General features: G+C 36.0%; 1 protein-coding gene across 1 annotated transcript in view; it reads left to right on the plus strand.

The window, feature by feature from the left end:
* Positions 1-275: 275 nt before the first annotated feature.
* The window catches only part of CLTC (clathrin heavy chain), a 63,434-nt gene continuing 43,224 nt past the window's right edge, over positions 276-20,485 (plus strand). Inside the window, exons 1-2 of the mRNA XM_015599211.2 lie at positions 276-687; positions 20,277-20,482. Coding sequence (XP_015454697.1) covers positions 646-687; positions 20,277-20,482 — 248 coding nt within the window. The 5' untranslated portion in view covers positions 276-645. The remainder of the gene's footprint in view (positions 688-20,276; positions 20,483-20,485) is intronic.

Raw genomic sequence — 20,485 nt, forward strand, 5'->3', positions numbered from 1 at the left:
ATTCCCAGGACTCCACATCTCCTTAGGACTCCGTCCGCATTCTGGCAGCAACCAGCCGACCCGTCCCGACCAGCATCACGTGCACCCGGAAGTACGTGGGTGGGACCTAAAGCGCCCACGGAAATGACGTCGGTCGCCCCTAGTCGCATGATGTGGCAAAATGCAAAAAAAAAAAAAAAAGTGGGGAGGGAGGGAAAAGCAGAAGGCTAGGGAAAGTGATGAGTCCAAAAAAAGTAGTCCCTTCGTTTCTTCCAGTTACCCTCGTGTCGCAGCAGGGAGGGTCTGAGCGCACTGCGTCCCGAATTCCTGCGCCGGCTGCACCGCGGCATGCCGTGGAGGGGTACATAAGATGGAAGGGGTGAGGTGACTTGGGCGGAGTTCTGTTGCCGGGATCCCTCCGCAGGGCTCAGCCGTTTCCGGAGTCTGCGCTGCGCCCGGTTCCGCCATTGCGGCTCTCCTGGACCCTGGAGCCTCCGCCCCCGACCCAATCTATTTCGTCTGCCTGCCAGTTTCCTGCGTCCCCGGAGAGTATCCTGCTGAGCCCAGCCTCCCCCGTCCCCTTTCTCCTCCTCTCCCTTGGAGAGCCCGGGCAGCCACTGCCCCGCAGCCCCAGTGACAGGAGGAGACCATACCCCCGACAGCGCCATGGCCCAGATTTTGCCAATTCGTTTTCAGGAGCATCTCCAGGTGCGGCTGGGCCCGGGCTGGTGAGGGTTTTGGAGAGGGTGGTAAGAAGAAAAATGTTGGAGTCTGGGCCCGAACAAAAAGCAGGATCGGAGGTGGGGGGGGGCGGTAATCGGTGTCTGGGCTAGATGGAGGGTGGGAGCGTTATTTTGGAAAGCTTAAAGGGTTAACTGATGTGGAGTTTGGTTGGAAAGGATGAGAGTCGGGGTCCAGAGGGCAGCGAAGCCAGTCCTGGGTTTGAGGGCCTCTCTATCTTAGCTTCCTGGATGGCAAGAACTGCGTATACTAACTCCACCTCCCCCTTCCTCGTTTTATTCAGTTCATTCATTTGGGTAGGTTGGGGAGCAGGGGGATCCTCCCGTGTTTCTTTCGGAGCAAGGCTTTCATTACCTAGGCCAGTGCGTGGTTGTCACCTCCCATTGCTCTTCCCTTTCCTTCATAGTGTCTGCACCCTGGAGTTGTAGGGCGGGTGGGTTGGGGAGGAGCAGCCTTTTTTCTTCCTTTCTCTGCGGCTCTCAACTGAGAAACAAACCTTCCCTTGGGGTTGGGGGAAACAGCAGTGGCTTACTTCTTGCCATCCCCGAGGCAGTAGGAACAGAAAGTCACTGAAGGAACAGGATAGAATAGGGGGACGTATTTCTCAGGGCGGTGTCAATCTCACACTGTGTGGGGTCAAGGTCCCTAGGGGAACTCGCCATCTTTTCCTTCTTGATATCTCGGCGGGTGGTATGGCACTTATCCCTTGTTTGGTACTAGAAGATTAGGAAGAGTTTTTCAGAGGTTATCTTGGGGTCTGCTGAAGTCTAGCACGTAGTTGTGGGCGTGAGTACCTCCCTCCCTCAGGATTGCGTGGAATTGAACAGAGCCTTGGGGATAGAGCACACCTGCTCTAAGATATGCAAGGTTATTTGGTTTGTAATTGGCTTCCGTTTAGTAGGTTCTAGAATTCTTCCCTGTGGTGCATTATCCTGTAGGCAACATACTGTCTTATCTGGCAACATGCCCATGGAGGGCCCAGGCAGGTGATCATTGGAAGGCATGACTGAATTAAGCCTTTTTTGAGCGTCCAGTTTTCCTGGTTCACCAATCCTGGTTTCACTTTGGCTGAAATAATTTATTTCTCTTCAAATACTCCTTAAAGAGGCCTACCTCAGCTTAATCTTCTGAAGGGCTAATTTCATAATGATAAAAGATGCCCTAGTTTGACATGACACTCGTATTAGTGATCCATTGGACACTGTACTACCAAAGGCTAATTTTATTTTCTCCCATTGGTATAACACATAAAGGATTATTATTAATAAAAGAGTTTAATAATCAGGTTATCAGTAACAAAATTTCATATTTTTTTACAGGTATTATCACCTTTGCTTGCATCAGCAAGAAATTCTTTTAAGTATTAAAATGTAATGAATAATCTTTACCCCCTCCCCAAAATGAGTCAAGTAATGCACTTTCTTCAGTCACCTGTGGTTTTCAGATAACTCATCTGAAGTACTGGAATACTCTTTTACAAAAGGTTAAAGAAACGTTAAATGACAGAATGAACACATAGACATTATTGTTTGTGCTCAATCTAAGTTTTAATTGCTGTGGTTACTTCTGTTATAGTGGGCTGTAAATGAATGTGAAGGGTTAGGAAAATAATGTTCTTGGGTATGAGGGAAAACACAAGCTTCTCATACTGAAGTGCATCTAATATATAATATTTCTGCAGACATGTTTGTAAAATATGCAAGAGAAGCAGGTACAATTTACTGTTTACAAGGCAGAGGTATAGCCCACTAGTAAATCTTATTTCTTGACTAGTGGTGGTTTGAGCTATAGCTTGTCATTTCTATTAAAGAGTGTACTAGAATTGTTAAATCCCAAAGATTGGAATCCAACCTTGTCACTAATTGAAGAGAGATTTAAGGTGGGTCTTAATTATAAGGGATTTGAAATTTCTGCAGATACTTGAGTGAAGCCATTTCCTTCTCAAATAATTTGAAGATACGAGCATAAAGCATCTTTGCAAATATAGTTGAATAATTCAGTCATCCATTTTTTGAAGTAATATGCCATGCCTAAACTTAAGTTTGTGACTTAAGTTTTGTGACTGTATACTCCAGCTGATAATGATTAATCGCAGGAAGAGTCCTGATCACCAACCTCTTTCATGATAATAATATATTGCTGACTTTTCATTTTTATCCCTTCCCTTTTTAAAAACTAATATGGGATTATTTTAATTGGCATTTTAGGTCTTTGACCTCTGGGTCACTGCCAGTTTGTTAAGTAGCAGAAAACTTTCTGAAATACTTAGGATAAAAATTGGGAACAAGAATTGAGGAACTTGAGTGTAGAGTTAGCTTGTGAAAGCTTCAAAAGGTGAACTGTAAATTTATTTTTATACTGTGTAACTGCTTTGGCCAACTGAAGGATCTATATAATCAAGGGTCGGCACCACAGCACATGAATGTTGATATTATAAGTTATGAAGGATTTGTTTTTCTTTTTTGGATGTTTGGGCTAATAGTTAACAGATGAGTGCCTGTTTGAGCAAGACATTGCTAGAGTTGCAGATTCTGAAAAAAAAAAAAAAAATCCTAGGCTACATATAAAATTATGCTTGCAATTCTGAATTCTTGGCACATTATCTCTATGCCAGTTGACACATTCCACTATTTCCCAGGTTCCTTGGGTCTGCAATTAACACCCCCCCGCTGCCCTTTTTTCCCCTTTGATTCATAAATGCAGGCATGGAATATGTTGTGAGCTGATTGGTTGTTTTAGTTTGCAAAGAGACAGCAGTGCTAAGTATTAACTGGGATATGATGTATGCTTAACTGTACTGCCTGGAAGAGGCATACTGCCTGGAATTATGCTGCAGTCTATCTGGGAATAGCTTCTATGTTTAAGATGTATCACGTTTTTCAGAATTTTTCTAATGGTCATTTTACTAGGCTCAGGGGGGCGTGGCTGAGTCTAGTGACTGCTTTCACTCTTTAGGAAATAATTTAAGACATGAAACTGTGTCAGTGTAGAACCTCAATCATTTTTATTTTAGTGTGCACTGAAATACATGATTTCAGGAAGCTTAACCTATGATATTTAAATTATGTTTAACAAGATGTTTTTTCTGGCATTGTTAGTGATGTGGTTTTTGCTTTTTGAGAGTTACTATTAAATGGAACTTTTATGATGAAATTTGTACTAGCTACATAGGGGTTTTGAGCACTTGAAATGTACTTAGTGTGGCAGAGGGTCTAAGTTTTTACTTTTATTTATTTTATTTTATTTTTTACTTTTATTTATTTTAAATTAATTTAAATGTAAAGGCTATTGTCTGTGACATTAGACTGCTCAATTATAGGCTGTACTAATATGCTTTGTGAGAGAAGATTTTTCTGGCTACCCATATTTATTTGTTTAGAACATTTTAGCTAAAATTAAAACATTCATTGTTAGAAAGAAAGTGCTGTCTCTTTTTTGGGGAAGTGGTAATGATGAACAGTGACTAGTGAGTGGAAAGGGCAGCAGACTTCTTGTGAGAGCCTGTTATAGTCTATAAACGTGGCTGGGTGCTTTTAGGTCTTCACTTAACCCACCGACATCTTTCTCAGACTGTTGAAGAAAGTGAGACTCAGAGTAGTGCCCAAAGGAACACAGAGTCAGAATGGAATTTGAACCTAGGTCGTCTGACACAAAATATTTCAAAGAATGATTGTCCTTAAGAAGAAAAGTTACAGTTTCCTAGTGTACTTTTTTTGTTGGTCTTTGCTTCAAGAAGTGACTTTTTCTATTGGTTTAAAATGGGATTAATGATGTGGCATAGTAGATTAGGAGTTTGGGGGTTGTCGAGATCAGTGCTATCCAATAGAAAAATAGTAAGAGCCATATATGTAATTTTATGTTTTCAAGTGGCCATATGAAAAGTAGCTGAAATCAGTATGTTTATGAAACTATATATATATACCCAAAATATTACAATTTCAACATATATAAAATTTTCAGATGCGATATTTTACATTTCTTTTGGCTACTGAATTTTCAAAATCTGATATGTATTTTACACCTACATCACATTTTAATTCAGACCCTATTTTCGTTGGAAATATTTGATCTTTATTTGGCTTTTATAAAATTTACAGTTGGCAAAGCAGATTTGCCACCCAAGGTTATTCCAAACATACATAAGTTTTTCATAATTGATCATCAGTAACTAAGTTTAATTAATTTTAACTTTAGAATAAATTCAGTCACAGTAACCACATTACAAGTGCTCAGTACATGTAGCTTGTGAAATGTGGCTACACTATCGGAGAACACAGGTTAAGACTAACCTCTTGCTGCTTTTTCTCTGTAAAAGGCAAAATTAAAATTACTGTGGCAATCTGAGGTCATGTATGTGAAAGTACTTGGTGTAGCACTCTCAGAGCATTAATTGTTAGTTATATAATTTTTGTCCAGTACTTTTTATTCAAGCATCTCTGAACCAGTGGCACAATATTTTATTAGCTTTTTATGGTTCATAAATATTTGGTACCCACCTAAGATTTGATACTTACCACGTATCAGCAGCTGTGTTATGTGTTAGACCAGGGGACAAAGTGGTGAACAAGACCGATTGCAGCTTGCATTGAAGTTTACACTGATTAGTTGACAAAGGCTGTCCACATGTAATTGCAACCATGGATGTCATTGAATGTTTGGCATTGTGCAGAATTTAATACAAATATTAGTATGATACAGAATGGATACTGCTCTAAAACTGTGCCCAGAAGAGTTCTTAAAATCCTTTTTATATCCCATGAGCACTCATTGATACATTTTAAATTAGTGTTCCTTGGTCAGATATATTTGAGAAACCTAATCATATCTGATAAAATGCCCATGTGGAATACCAGTCAGGCCTTTGTTCTCGTAGATGTCCTTCTGTAAGATGGTGGTGTTGAAGTGTTCTTACTTAGATAGGAAATGAATTCATGTTTTAGTCCTGTATATTAGAATGAGGCTGTTTTTCTAATTTACATATAGGCTATGCTAAAGCTACTTCATAAAATCAATTTGTAAACCATAGCAAAATTTATAGCTGTGTCTTTTGTCCCCCCTATTAGCCAAGTGCCTGTGGCTAATGCTCTTAACTCAAAGGGGATGTCAAGAGGCTTGGGTCTGAATGTATTATGCAAAACCTATCTGTCAAACTTGGATTTTGTGTCTCTTTTGTATTATGAAAGACATAATTTAAGATATTAATTGCCTTACTTTAGAAGGAATAACTATCCATCAAATTTTAATTGCCTTGAAATCTACAAGGTCAAAATAAATTCACCATTATAGCTATTTGAGCACCTAGTGTGTGCCAAGAACTATGCTAAATATTTTATGTTCATGATCTCAGTTAGCATGATAATCCTTTCAGGTAGGTAGGGTTAGACTTATTTTGCAAATAGAGAAACTGAAGTTCATAGCAGTTAACTTGTAGAGTCACACAGCTAGTGAGTGGGTGGTCAGACTTCAGTATTTGTTCTTTCAGTGTGGCAAGTTCCTCATTTGGTGAATGATCTGTATTTTTAACTGCAAAATATATCATAATTTGTATCTATGTTGTGTTCTTTGATGTACACATTCTACTAGTAGTTTGTTTTTAGGTCAGTAGATTTTATATTTTGAGAAAAGTAGGGGCCAACGAACCAATATTTGATTTTTCTGTGCCTTAAATGGTTTTTTTAGATGTTTTTTAAAGGGCTTTATTCAAGTTCCCAGTAGCAAATTGTGCAGAATGATTGGGACCTCCTCATTTTGTTAACTTGAAACTAAGAATATCTATATACCTCTCATAGGCTGAACTTCTTAAACTTCTCTGTAGACTTTTCCTTAATAACGAGAATGATTGTGTTTCAGTCTGAAGCCGTTTGTGAAAGTAGGAAACTTCTGCTTTCTATTTTACTATATTATTCATTCTTTTGTATTTATACTAATGTAAAACTTGAACTCAAGGAAGATGATTTGTGCTTGGGGTAAGGGGAGAAGGAAAGTGGGAGTGGAACATGTTTGCTCAGTTCGAATAGCATAACCAGAGGGGAAAATGATTACAAACTTGTATAGTTGTGCTTTAGAGGCAGAACTTCCAGTAATATTAGTACTTCCTGTTCTGAATCATTGGGTAAATAAAGACTTTTCTTTAAGTTCTGAAGTAAAGCAGATTTAAAAGCTTATTTCTGAAACAATAGAAAATGAGTCCATTAAAACCATTTCATCACACTAAATTCTACAAAGTGCTGTTGTGGAAAATGTCTCAGATATCTAATCCAAGCTCTGTCTTTTTAGCTTTTCTCAACTTCCTCATTTTTTAAAGTAATACTTTCTGGTAATTGTTAAGTGGGGCTATAGTATATGTTGGTGTTTATCATAATGATACAGACACTCAAATATTAGTTCTTAGCCCTTATGCTGGAGGGAAGTCTCCCTTTATCCAGTCGAGTTGAACATATATACATGCTGAAGGAAAAAACTACTATCTACCCAGTTATTGAAGCCAGGATCTTGGAATTACACCAGACTTTCCTTCTCATTTTGTACATTCAGTCCATTTCTGGAGTAAGGAAGGGAAGAATTCTCATACACACTGGGGGTCCTGGGCATTGCATTTTTTGTTGACCCATATCTATTGAAACTCAGAATCTCAGTAGATTAAAAAATGAGAATTGGGTTGAGAGTTGCTTTCATCTACTTCTCACCTGGTGCTCATCGAAGAAAGAGGTCTTAAAAACCACCAAAGTGGACAGGGTAAAGTGAAAGACTATACACACTCTTCTTGGCAAAGAGCTGACTTTGAATAGATCTCATTGTTTGAAAGTATCTGGATTGGTAAGAGGTAAATTTAACACGTCTAATAATTATTCCTCTGTGTATGGCCTCACAATTAACAACTGTTAGATGTTATAAGCAAACATTTTATGTATTTCTCAAAAAGCAATCCACTAGTGATACGTTTCTGGAGATCGTAATCCAAAAGCAAGTGAAAAGACAACTCATAATATACAAATAGATTTTGAGGCATGTTATAAAATTCCCATGATGGTACCATAATGGATAAAAAAACTTTGGAGGTGATTTTCCAGTGCTAATGAAAACACTGATGTAAAAACCGCATATGAGGAGTTTGAATAAAATGGTTTCTGAAATGTGAAAAGTAGAAAAAAAATTTCCAAGTTTTTTATAACTTTCTAATCCAGTGATTAATTGAATTATATGTTATAGAATTAGATAATTATATAGGAGTTTATAGTTTAAGGAGACCAAAAGCCTTTTTAAATCGAAGTGAAATTCATATAACTTAAAATTAATTATTTTAAAGTGAACAAATTAGTGGTATTTAGTACATTCACAGTGTTGTACAACCGTCACCTCTACCTAGTTACAAAACTTTCATCTTCCCAAAAGGAAACCCCATGTCCATTAAGCAGTCCTTTTATTCCCTAGCTACCAGTAGTGTGCTTTCTGTCTCTCTGAATTTACCTGATCCTATAAATGTAATCATACAATATGTGTCTAACTTCTTTCTCTAAGTATAATGTTTGAGGTTCAACCATGTTGTATTATGTATCAGTACTTCATTCCTTTATGGCTAAATAATACTCCTTTGAATAGATATGCCACATATTATTTGTTCTTTCATCAGTTGATGAATGTTTGGGTTCTTTCCACCTGTTGGCTGTTGTGAATAGTGCTGCAGTTAACATTAATGCACAAGGCTTTTTTTGAATACCTGTTTTTCAGTTCTTTTGGATGTATACCGCTGGTTGTTTGGTAATCTGTTTTAACTTTTTGAGGGACTGCCCAACTGTTTTTCACAGCAGCTGCACCCTTTTACATCTCCACCAGCAATGTATGAGAGTTCCAGTTTTTTTCACTTTCTCTCCAACACTTGCCAAAAGGCTTTTTTGGGGTGTCTGGGGAATAGACTACTTGGGAAAATAAATACTCTATTTGGGTATATACAATATTTTTAGTTGTGGGTTCTTTCCCAAGCTTTGTAGTCCTGCCCTTAAATTGTGTGGCCTGCTAAAGCATTTCCATTTCTTTGGAGATACTATGTATACCCTCACATATATCTGGATTAGGCATTCCTCTTTGTAACTTGGTACCATTGTAATTGCTGTGTGTCTGTTACACAATGAGTAGGAGAGACCATATCTCATTTATGGTAGAATACTCTGTATTAGTATGGTGTTTGGCATACAGTACCTGCTCAGTAATTGTTTAAATGTATGATTATTGGAAGAAGTACTACAGAAGTAGGAAGAGACTGGAGGAAATACTTAAAAGATTTTTTTTCCCACTAAAATTGGAAGAGAATTTTAGAAAACTGTTGGCATCATCCATGGTGTGCAAACAACACTTGATATATAATACAAACAGACCCATGGAGATGAAAGGTTGGAACAACAGAGCATGTACAGAAACGTTGATCCTGAAGGCAGGAACAGAATTGCCCATGTGGAAATCTGCAATGTGAAAGATTAACTTGAAGGTTTTTATATATATATATATTTTAAATTAGAGGGAAATCACGATTAAATACAATGGGAGGTGTGACAGTATAGGTTTACATATCTAAGAATTATAAAAACCAAAATAATCGGAATGGAAGCTTTTTTCAGACAATGGAGTAAAACTTTCCTGATATGAAAGAAGCAAGATTAAAGGATTCAGTGTGGGCAAGTTTTAGTACCATGAATTAAAAAATCTAAACAAAACAGAACACGCTTATTGATACAGAGAATATTTTGATGATGGCTTGGGAATTGAGGGGATGAGTAAAAAGGGAGAAGGGGTTAAGATGTACAACTTGCCGGTTATAAAAATGATCACGGGCATGTAAAGTACAGCATAAGGTATATAGTCAATAATATTGTGATAACTATATATGGTGTCAGATGGGTACTAGACTTAGTGGGGTGATCAATTCGTAAGTTATATAAATGTCTAACCACTATGCTATATATCTGAAACTAATATAATAATTGAATGTCAGCTGTAATTGGGAAAACAAAAAAATTACAAGCATCCAAGGCACACCTTCTTCTTGACCAAAAATCAAAACAATCTTAGTTTTTAACACTGATCGTCACACAGAGAAACAGTGTTTATTGAGTTTTGAGATGATAGAGAGTTTTTTCCCCTCTTTTTACAGATAAACTACAGATTGTACCTTCAAATCCCTCTAAGCCTAAAACTTTTTTTCCGTATGGGTTGTTACCTCAGTAATAATGATAAACTTAAAAGTTTAACACAAAGGAGGCAATTAATGAAAAACTTGTACTTAAGCCAGGGGTCCCCAACCCCCAGGCCTGTGGACCGGTAGCAGTCTGTGGAACCGAGGCACACAGCAGGAGGTGAGTGGTGAGCCAGGGAGCAAAGCTTCATTTGTATTTGCACCTGCTCCCCAGTGCTTCCTTTACCGCTTCAGTTTCATCTCAGATCATCAGGCATTAGATTCTCATAAGAGCACCAGTCCCTGGTGCCAAAAAGGTTGGGGACTGCTGATAAGTAACAGGTTATAATATACTGAATTGATACCAAGTTGCCAAATAATAGACTCTCAACAGGTGTTAATAGAAAGTAAATCTTAGTCATTTAATCATTTTAATGTTGTTTTGAACTCTCTGATTTTGAGATAGCCTGTAAGTCTTCGTGCTGAGTGTTATTTCTTTCACTCAATTTAACTTGAAAATTTTGGCTTTATGTTCAGAAGGAAATATTCCAGTGACTCAAATGTAAAATAAAATGGTTCTCGTCTTGTAACTTGTAGCACTTAAGTGTTTTAAATGGTTGATCTGACTAGAAAAATGATTGACAACAGCATGTCTAATTTTCTAGCAGGTTTGTCAGTATAGGTAAGGTAGAAAATAACCTGAATGTGTGCATCAGTGATATGGTTGAGCTGAATCACTGAACTCACACTTAAAAGTATGTTTTGTGAAGTCGTTGGGAACTTGTGTCATAGCATGAAGTTTCTTTGTTACCTTTACAGTTTTAATAGTAAAGAAACTGAGCAGATACTTCTAGTTCTTCAGTCCAGGAAACTAAGCCCTTGATGTCTGCCCAGGACCATTCAGATCAGCCTTTTGAAGGTCTTTATGTTAAGTCAGCACTAAGTATTTATTGTAATATTGGACCCTGAAATTAAGCTTCATTTCTGGTTCTTTGAAAGGAGAGTAAATTCTGCACTCCCCCACTCCCAGCCCCTTCCCCTACCTGTCCCCACCCCCCATCACAGCTTTGGTGGCATTCAGTTGTTTTTTGCCAGCTGAATGTCATTTATACCAGAAAGGGCATAACCTGGGGGGAATCATGCCCATCCACAAGATTTGGGGCATAAAAACTTCCCTCTATTGCCCTGCAGCTTTGGCAGAATTGACATGTAATATTTCATGTAATTATTCAATTATTATTTTTTAGGAATGAGTCAAATTTAAAGTTTTTAAATTTTGTAGTCAGTAATTGGCTACAAGTAGAGAAAATTCTGTTTGAGTCTCCTGATAGTTTACCAAAGCTAATAGTCTCACTGTCCCTGTCTCTAACTGTGGCTCCTTCTTGAATATATTACTTAACAATTGGAAGTGAGTGACCAGTGTCAAAAATTCTCCTAAGAGGCAATGCCACAGAAGCTAACATTGAGTATAAACAGATATATATGTTTAAATATGGGGTCAGCAAAGATTAAAGGCATCTTTATTTGTTGCTTGAACTATGTGGAGCACAAAGAAAACAATGGCTGGCATCCTGTTGATGGAAGAACTAAAGGAATGTTGCATTCTCAGCATTTTTCTTCATTTCCTGTAGAAGACAGCAACTGCAGTTTTTATGTGACATTCTCTTAGTTTCCTGGAAGAACCTAATTAACTGCTGTCAGCATTTTTTGACTGCAACTTATATTAGTGAAGGAAGGTAGGGGTTGTTTGGAACTTTTGAAAGATATTTTGCTGAGTGAAATATTTAGGATAGGAAGTTAACCAAATCTCCAGGCACTTAAAAATATCTGTATTGGGTGACATCCATGTGTCATTAGGTCTTTCTAAAATTATTTAGTTAACTCTGTAGTGGTAACACCTGTTAAATTTTTACCACGATACAAGATTCGTTTACAGAAAGGTAACCAGAATAGGACTATAATAGAGCATTTATAAAATAGCCTCATCTGAAATATAGTAACTTATACATACTTCCTTTACATTCTGACTTCAGATGAAACAAGGAGGAAGGATCTGGAAATTGTAAAGGCAAGCACTAATTGTGAAACATAAGCCCTTAGTAATGCTGCCATAAACAGAAGTTTTAATGTATTTTGATTTTTAGCTGATACAACTGGTAAGTGAGTTCTGAGATTAGTATTCATTAGGAGGCAGACTTCCTGGGTAAGCTTATAAAAAAAGCTTGTTTCCCATGAATCTATCTGATCAAATGTAAGAACTGTTGGTTAAAATTAATAGGCTCAAAGTAAACCTCTTACTTCTTTAATTAGGTGATATTTGTAGGCACAAGCACAATTGTGAGTGATTGCCAAGATACTTTGTGCTAATAGAGTCTTTGGCAAGTCAAAGAATTGGGCATTGAAAAATAGTGTAGTTTTACTGGGATATGTTGTCTTGGAATTTACTTGTAGTTTACTTGGATGTGTGCTGGCATTTTCTGCTCTTTTTGATAAATGTATACTATTTGGATTAAATATATTCATAGTCCATTTGGTCTCTTTAACAGTATTTTCATAGTTTGATCACTAATATATTCTAATGTGCAGACTCACTGTCCCTGGGTTTCCTGATTCCTTGATATAGGTTTTTCTAGCTGTCTTTAGTAACATATTTTGAACAAAGCAAATTGGCCCACCCTAGGTTTGATTATATGTTAATAGCATGATATCCGAGCCAGTCTATTTTACAAGTATGTCAGGATACCATAGCCCTAGAGGTGGATCACTATAAAAGGACAGAAATCTTCCACACTGTTCGAAGTGCTTGGTGTGTATTTAATCATTTTCATGCATACTTAGGTGTGCCTTGCTCCCCATCAAGCAAGAATGGACACTTTTCTGTTTGCCACATTTACAATCAAATCAAGTATAGTTTCAAAAGCAAGACAGAAAACACAAAGCCTAAAGCACTAAAAACTAACAAACGTTTAACTTTGATTTCTTAATCTAATATTGCTGAAGTTAAAAATTTTTTTTAACATTTTTAAAATTTTGACTCAGTGTTACTACATCTGTACATTCTTTGTAACCCTGGGCCTCTGATATTTGAATGTTTAATGATTTCTTGAGGGGAAAGAGGCACTCATACTGAGGAGTTGTTCCTTGGGTTCTCACTTCTGCTAGCATTGAACTTGGAGATTTTTTTTTCCTCCTAAACCTCCTGCAGATATCTGGATTCTGAAACGTGAAAGTTCAATTTTTTTGTTTCTCCTTGCCTTGTCTGAAGTCCTTGTGTAAGATGAGTGTGTCTCTTTCCTAGTTGTTCTTCATATTTTGCCAGAATTTAACGTTAAAGTAGTTTTCTTTTTCTCCTTTTTTAGTCTACCATGGAAATCTAAAAACAGTGCTCTCCAGTAGAACTGTGCAATAATGGAAATGTTCTCTATTCTGCGCCTTCTAGTACAGTAGTCACGTGTGGCTGTTGAGTACTTGAAATGTGACTAATGTGACTGAGGAACTGAATTTTAGATTGTATTTGCTTAACAAAATTAAATAGCTGCATATAACCACTGGCTACCATAATGGACAGAGCAGTGGACCTCTCAGTTCTAATTGGGCAAACATCCATTGTGCAGCTCCTTTACAGAGTGTAAATTCTTACACTTGAATTATTTTACTCTTTAAGGTTCGATTTTCCTCTCTACCATTTGAAGTTGTATTTTTCCTTCCTACAGGTAAATTGCCTAGTAAAAGTCTGATTCTTACAATTTAATTTTCTGTTTCTGTAACCTATAGAAGAGTAGAGATTAATCTCTTTTTAAAAAATTTTAAAAATAAATTTCAAGCTTTCATAAGACTGAGAGAGTCATATGCCCAATCATCTAGATTTTTAATATTTTGATATATATTTACATATATGTTTTTTGTTTGTTTTACTTAAAGAAATTCAGGCTATCATGGCATTTCACCTCTAAATATTCCAGCATGCATCTTTAGAAAATAATGGAAATATTCTTATAATCATAGTAGTAGTATAGTATCCTCATATTTAACAATCCCTCAGTATCTAAAAGACCAGTCCATATTCAGATTTCTCTGATCATCCCCACATGTTCCTGGTTTAAATCAGGATCCAAGTAAGATCTACATGTTGCTTTCAGTTATGTATATTAAGATTTTTTTTAAAAAATATTGTTTTACAGTTTCAGATTTATAGAAAAGTTAATGTGGTGCAAAAAATCTCATATACACTACCCAGATTCTTCATTTCTTAACATTTTTTTTTTTTACTACATTTGATTTATCCTCTTTTGTTGCTATACACATATTTTTTTACTAAACTGTTTGAAAGTAATTTATAGGTTTGATACCTCTTTAACTATATACTCTAGTGTATATTTACTAAGAATAACAAAATGATCTTTAGAGCCACAGTAAAAATTACCAAAGTGAGGAAATTGACTTTGACAGAATACTGTTATTTAATCTCAGGCTTCATTCAGATATCATCAATTGTTTCAATATTTAATATCAAAAGAAAATCTGGGATCATGAGTTACATTGTGTTGTCCTGTCTCATTAGTTTTTTTAAAAATCTGCAACTCTATTTGTATTTGAAGACATATTTTCGAAAAATACAGATCATTTGTTTTGTGGAATGGAATGTTCCTTGGTTTAGGCTCATCTGATGTGTTATCATGATTAGATTCAGATTCTATACTTTGGGCATGAATACCACAAAAGTCATGTGTTCTTTGTAGTGCATCGCATTCAGAAGCTCATGCTGTCAATTTGACCAATTGCTAATGATACTGAGTACTTGGTAAAGGTTGTGTTGGACAGGTTTCTTCACTACAAATCTCTTTTTCTTTTTGTAATAAGTATCTTGGGAGTTACTTTGAGACTATGTTACTCCTTACTTTCAATCATTAATTTTATTATCTATTGATGGTTCTTGCCTGAATCAGTTATTGTGATGACTGCAAAATACCTGTAGTGACTTTTTCACCATTAAAATTTTTTAAAGTTTTTTTATTTTTCAATTACCATTGACATACAATGTTATATTACATTCAGGTGTACAACATAGGTCTTTTTTTTTTTTTTTATCATTTTTAAGTTGGCTTTTTTCTATAAGGAACAGCTTTTTCTTTTTTAGATATATATTTTTTAAATTTATAAATAAATGTTTTCAAATTTTCGGATAGATACTTAGAAGAGGGATTGCTGAGTCGTATGGCAATACTGTTCTTATTTTCTGAGGAATCTCCATACTGTTTTCCATTGTGGCTGTACCAGCTTACATTCCCACTAGCAGTGTATGAGGGTTCCTTTTTCTCCACGTCTCCAACACTTGCTATTACTTATTTCGTTGTAATAGCCATTCTAACAGGTGTTGAGGTGGTATCTAATTGTGAGTTTTTAAAAAAAAATTGTTAATGTGGACTCTTGGATTGCATAATTTTTTTTTTAAAAATCTATAATTGTCCTGAAAAATACTTAACAGTATATATAGTAAAAGGAATGTTTCCTTCTGTGTAGGAAGATTCTGGCCTCGCTAACTTTAGTTAGGCATACTTCAGAGCATAGATGGAAGAGGTTTTAATTCTTGGATAAATTGACCTGGAATTGTGGGCCACAGGAAGATTGGGAAACATTGGGAAATTTTGGTTTTTGGAAGGTGCAGTATAAGAATGTGGTGTGTCTTTGAAACAGCTAGCGTCAAGTGTCCTGCACATTGAGGAGAGAAATGCTGTGCCTGCTTTCCATTTTATTTTCTGCTTCTTAGTCTTGAGCTTTCTTAGGGTAAAGAGAATTTTTGATGATACTAATCTTATGCCATTTGTTTGTATTAGCCTTCCCAGCTTGCTTCCTCAGCAAACATGTCTTCATGTTGGAGACATGTTAGCCAGGTTTGTGAGAAAGACTTAACAATACTGTTCCATGATGTCTGTAAAAATACGAATGGAAATAAAATAAGGTTACTTAGCATGAGCATGTTACATGGTTTTGAGGATTCTGGTTTCTGCCTAACTTTATTTAGGCAAATTAAAGAGCAGAATTGGAAGTTTTTAAGTGTAATTTTCTTAAAAAAAACAAAAAACAAAAAAACGAGAGGGAGCATTTCTGTGTCTGAGTAAGTTAAGCCCCCAGAGACCACTTATCTATTATCAGTAGTCAAAATAAATTCACACCCAGAGATTCAACCCAACGTTTAGGACAGCTGAATTAAGCAGATATATAAAAACTAACCTTGAGCTGTGTTGGATGGACTAACAATATTGAGCCATTGTGTCATGCAATGTTCTAAGCACTTCACATTAAATCCTCACAACTGTGGAATAACTGGTATCATTTCAGATGTTTCAGATGAGGAAACATACACAGAGATAAATCATTTGCCCGTGATCTCATAAATGGCAAAACTAGGACCAAACCCGGACATTTTGGCTCTTTTGAGAAATCCACAGAACCAACTAATTCTGTATGGCACTTGTATTTTACAATCAAAGTTACATATTTGTACAATAATTGTCTTGAATGAAGAACTTTCTGTGTTCTCTAGATTATGGGGACTCTGAGATACTATTTTGTACTAAAAACTAAGAGTGTAGTGTCTTTTCACCCCAGGCATGTTACTCCAAATTGGGGTGAGTGAAGGAAGAGAAGGAGAAGGAAACATTTTTGTATCATTTGTAACATGTAACTCTAGGGTACTCCAGAGTGTTGGGTTGGCTGATTAACAGTAAATCTGTTACTTTTTGGAATCTAAACTAGGAATAAGTGTCAAGTCCTAAAGTTGTGGGTTGTAGATCAGTGTCAAAATCTAGTCTGGAAACCAAATGAGTTACAAAGTTTGGGTAGTTTTTTTGTTTTGTTTTAAAGGAGCAGTTGATCATTTGTATGCTATTGTGCATGTGCCATTAGTGTTTTGTTTTTTTTTAAGAGAGGATGAAAATATTTACTTTCATATACATAGGCTATCTCTGAGATGTAAAAGTATCTCTTAATTACCAGGGAGAAGGGAGGGAGGAAATATTACCGGAAACATAGAATGGGTGGCTTTTCATAGTATATCCTTTTGTACTGTTTGTATAATTACTTTATGCATGTAATAACTATTAAAAAAATAAGTAACCCTTTTTTGGACCTAAATTTATTGACATCATATTTTTCTTTTATGTCAGCAAAATAAAAGTTCTTTGAAGTTAAAAATATTTATCATAAACTTCCAAGCATATCTCAAAATAGAATACCTCCAACTTCATCATAGCAACATTTTGCCAATGGGAAAGTTAAAAAAAATGTGACCAGAATTTGGGTATTATTATGTATTCTCTGAAAAAAGCTGCAGGTTCAGAGATTCTTATATGTCCTCTCAGTTTATTAGTGGTGTGTTCCACAGCCTGTAACTGTGGTAGATAGCTCCGTATACCATCAGACTTTATAATTGAGAATATTTTATGGTTAGTATATGCTATTTTGAAAATAAAACCTGTTTAAAAACATGTTATATTTAAAAAGTTTTAATCTATAGGAATATTAGTAGACATAGTTAAAATCTGGTATGATAATCCTTTTTATGTGATCCCATTTTAAGAGTTGCACCTAAGCCGGAATTATGATTGATAATGATGACTTGTCCCATTACTGTCTGTTTGGGGATATTTTCCTTTTGAATATATCATAGGACAGTTTGGGAAGAATTGGTTAGTGCTCTGGGCATACTCACTGAAAAGTATCACCAGTGAGGAAGAAAATCTTACCTTATTTGGCGAGATGGAAGCAATGTAGCTTTCTGTTAACTGATGGGAAAAACACTTGAAGTTCTGTCATTTGTGCTAACAATTGGGAAAGGCCTTTTAGGAAGGAGCAGTTTCCTATTTAATTGTGTAAATGGGCGTTATTTAAGTATACGTTTAAAAATGTTTAAGCATGGAACATTGATAAGAGTTTGCCACTTGTCTCTTTAATTTTGTCTTTAAAGGATATATGTCTTGTTTCACATCGAGTATTTTGAATAGTACTAGTACATTTCTGATAGATAAAATTAAAAAAAATATACATAACTTTCTTGGTAGAGTGTATTTAATGGGAAGAGACTATTATATATAGATTGCAGGCAATGAGGGAGCCCCATCCACTTTTAACCAAATTTTGCTTTTCCTAAAATTAAAACATCCCTGAGGCCAAGGGTCAGTGCTAACCCATTGACAAAGTGTTTTCCTACTGCATTTCCCTGGGAATCTACGTGAAAATAGAAAACACAGGTTTCTTGACTTTCCTTTTTTCCCTCCTCTCTACTATCTTTTCTAATAGTCTATTTTTTTTCTTACAGTTGTCTCATACCTGCCTCTGAAGTGGAGGGGTTAAAAAAAATCTTTTAGAATCATTTGTGAGTTCAGTTAGTGGTATTTGTGACTTGCATCCTTGTTTTAATTTTACTATTTTTACTCTTTCTCAAACACTAGGACGTAAGCTGTGACAATTGAAACTCAAAATTGCCTTAGGTGAATACTTGGTAATGACAAAATACAATTCTTATTTTAGTATAGAAGATAATATTTTGCTTTTATGTTTATATTTCTAGAAGCTCTATGACCCACTAGAATATTTTTTCCAATTATTGGAAAGGTAGCTATCGATTAAACTTACAAATGTCTCTAAAGAAGGTCTACTCAAAAAAATAGTTGTATAAGGCCTCCCTGAAGCCCACCCACAGTACCTTTGTATGTTTTACAGGACCCCTTATGGTGTATCTTCCTCCATTAGTTCTCTAACTAAAAGTCACTATAAAACTTAGGAAGAAGTGAAAATTAATAATTCATAAAGTTTTGTTGTAACCAAATTCATTATAAGTTAACATCTCACAGCTTGTGTATTTGCCTTGCATGGTGGCAGCATACACTTGAGCTTGTAAAGCTAGTTAATCATCTACTTTATTACCATGTTGGTATTAATTGTTAGACAATTCCTTGAATCCTTGCCCTGGTGTTGAGTGAGTTAGAGTAACTATGCTTTATAACTGGTTGTGCCTGCGGTCATTTAGGTACAAGAGGCAAGTGAAAGTAAAAGGTAGTCTCTTAATGTTATATTGTATCTTATCCAGATCCTGGCCTAGTTATAGTTAAACGCTATTAGCGGAAGGGGTTGACAAAAAAAATTAGATAAAATACAGTTAACTGGACTCAGCCAGTTCATAAGAGAGCAGTGACATGATGGTCCCTGGGGAGGGAAATTGGGTATCTGGGGGACAACGGGAGGAGGAAGACTTGTTTTTTATTTTTTTCCTCTGGTTTTTCATTTTTGTTTATATTTTGCTCCATGTGAATTTATTTTCCACGGAGGAAAGGAAAAAAAATCTAGTCTGGCTAAGGCTAATAAAGCTTTCGGGAAGCCTTTTAGTGGGATTTATATCATGTTATATCATGTTTGGTCACCCAGAGTATTAATGACCCATTCTCATAGCCATCTCCTTCTAACAGGTGCCCTTTTCTTGGTTTTAACTGGTTTTCAAAGACCTATCATCCTTAGATCCTCTATATTTGTTTAACAAATACTTCAGTATCTTCAGAGTACACAAAGCAAATCTGATTTCATTATTTTCCTTGTTAAAACCTTTAAGTATCTTCCTTCGTCTAAAGAATAAATTCAGGATTCTTACTGGAGTACATTTTAGCTTACCAGTCTGGCTTTTGCTTATCTTTATAACCTTAATTCTCCACTACTTTATGACCATGTTCATAGTCTATACTCACAATGCTACAAGAGAACTTTTAGTTCCCTTAGCAGACCATGCTTTCACATCTCTGGGCTTTAGCATTTGTTAGTCCTTCTGTTAAGAATTCTCTCTCTAGTCTGCCTACCTTGAACATATTGCCTTCTTTAGCAAGGTCCCTTTTACATATCTTTGGCACTTTTTGCAAAATATTGTAACTTTCTTTGTTTGTCTGTCTTCTCTTGCTATTATTAAGTTCCTGTAGATCAAGAATCTTGTGAAATTTTAAATTTCTTTTTATACTGTAACTTAATTTTCAGATTCCTGAAGTCTAATGCATGTGAACAAGTAACTACTAAATGTAGAGGGTAAAAGAGAACAGATGAGTTCAATGATTTTAAACTAAGAAACATTGATTGCTTTAAAACCTTTGAACCATAAAGTCTAGCTCTTTCCTTTATATCTATTTGTTCTGTCTTAGTTATAACCACAAGGTTGTAAGAAAACAAGTGAATGTCATATTGGAAGAACAGAAGGTTTGTCATTTGGCTATTAGGTGCCTCACTTGAATTAAAGTAACGGAGTTTTCACTTGACCTGGAAGCATTTATGGTTAAACGAGGATTTGTAATGGTCACAATACATGAATATCAAGTCTTTCTAAATTCACTTTGCAATTTTTTTTTTTCTCCAGCTCCAGAACCTGGGTATAAACCCAGCAAACATTGGCTTTAGTACCCTGACTATGGAGTCAGACAAATTCATCTGCATTAGAGAGAAAGTAGGAGAGCAGGCCCAGGTGGTAATCATTGATATGAATGACCCAAGTAACCCAATTCGAAGACCAATTTCTGCAGACAGCGCCATCATGAATCCAGCTAGCAAAGTAATTGCGCTAAAAGG

This window comes from Pteropus alecto, unplaced genomic scaffold (genome assembly GCF_000325575.1).
Source record: "Pteropus alecto unplaced genomic scaffold, ASM32557v1 scaffold98, whole genome shotgun sequence".
NCBI lineage: Eukaryota > Metazoa > Chordata > Mammalia > Chiroptera > Pteropodidae > Pteropus > Pteropus alecto.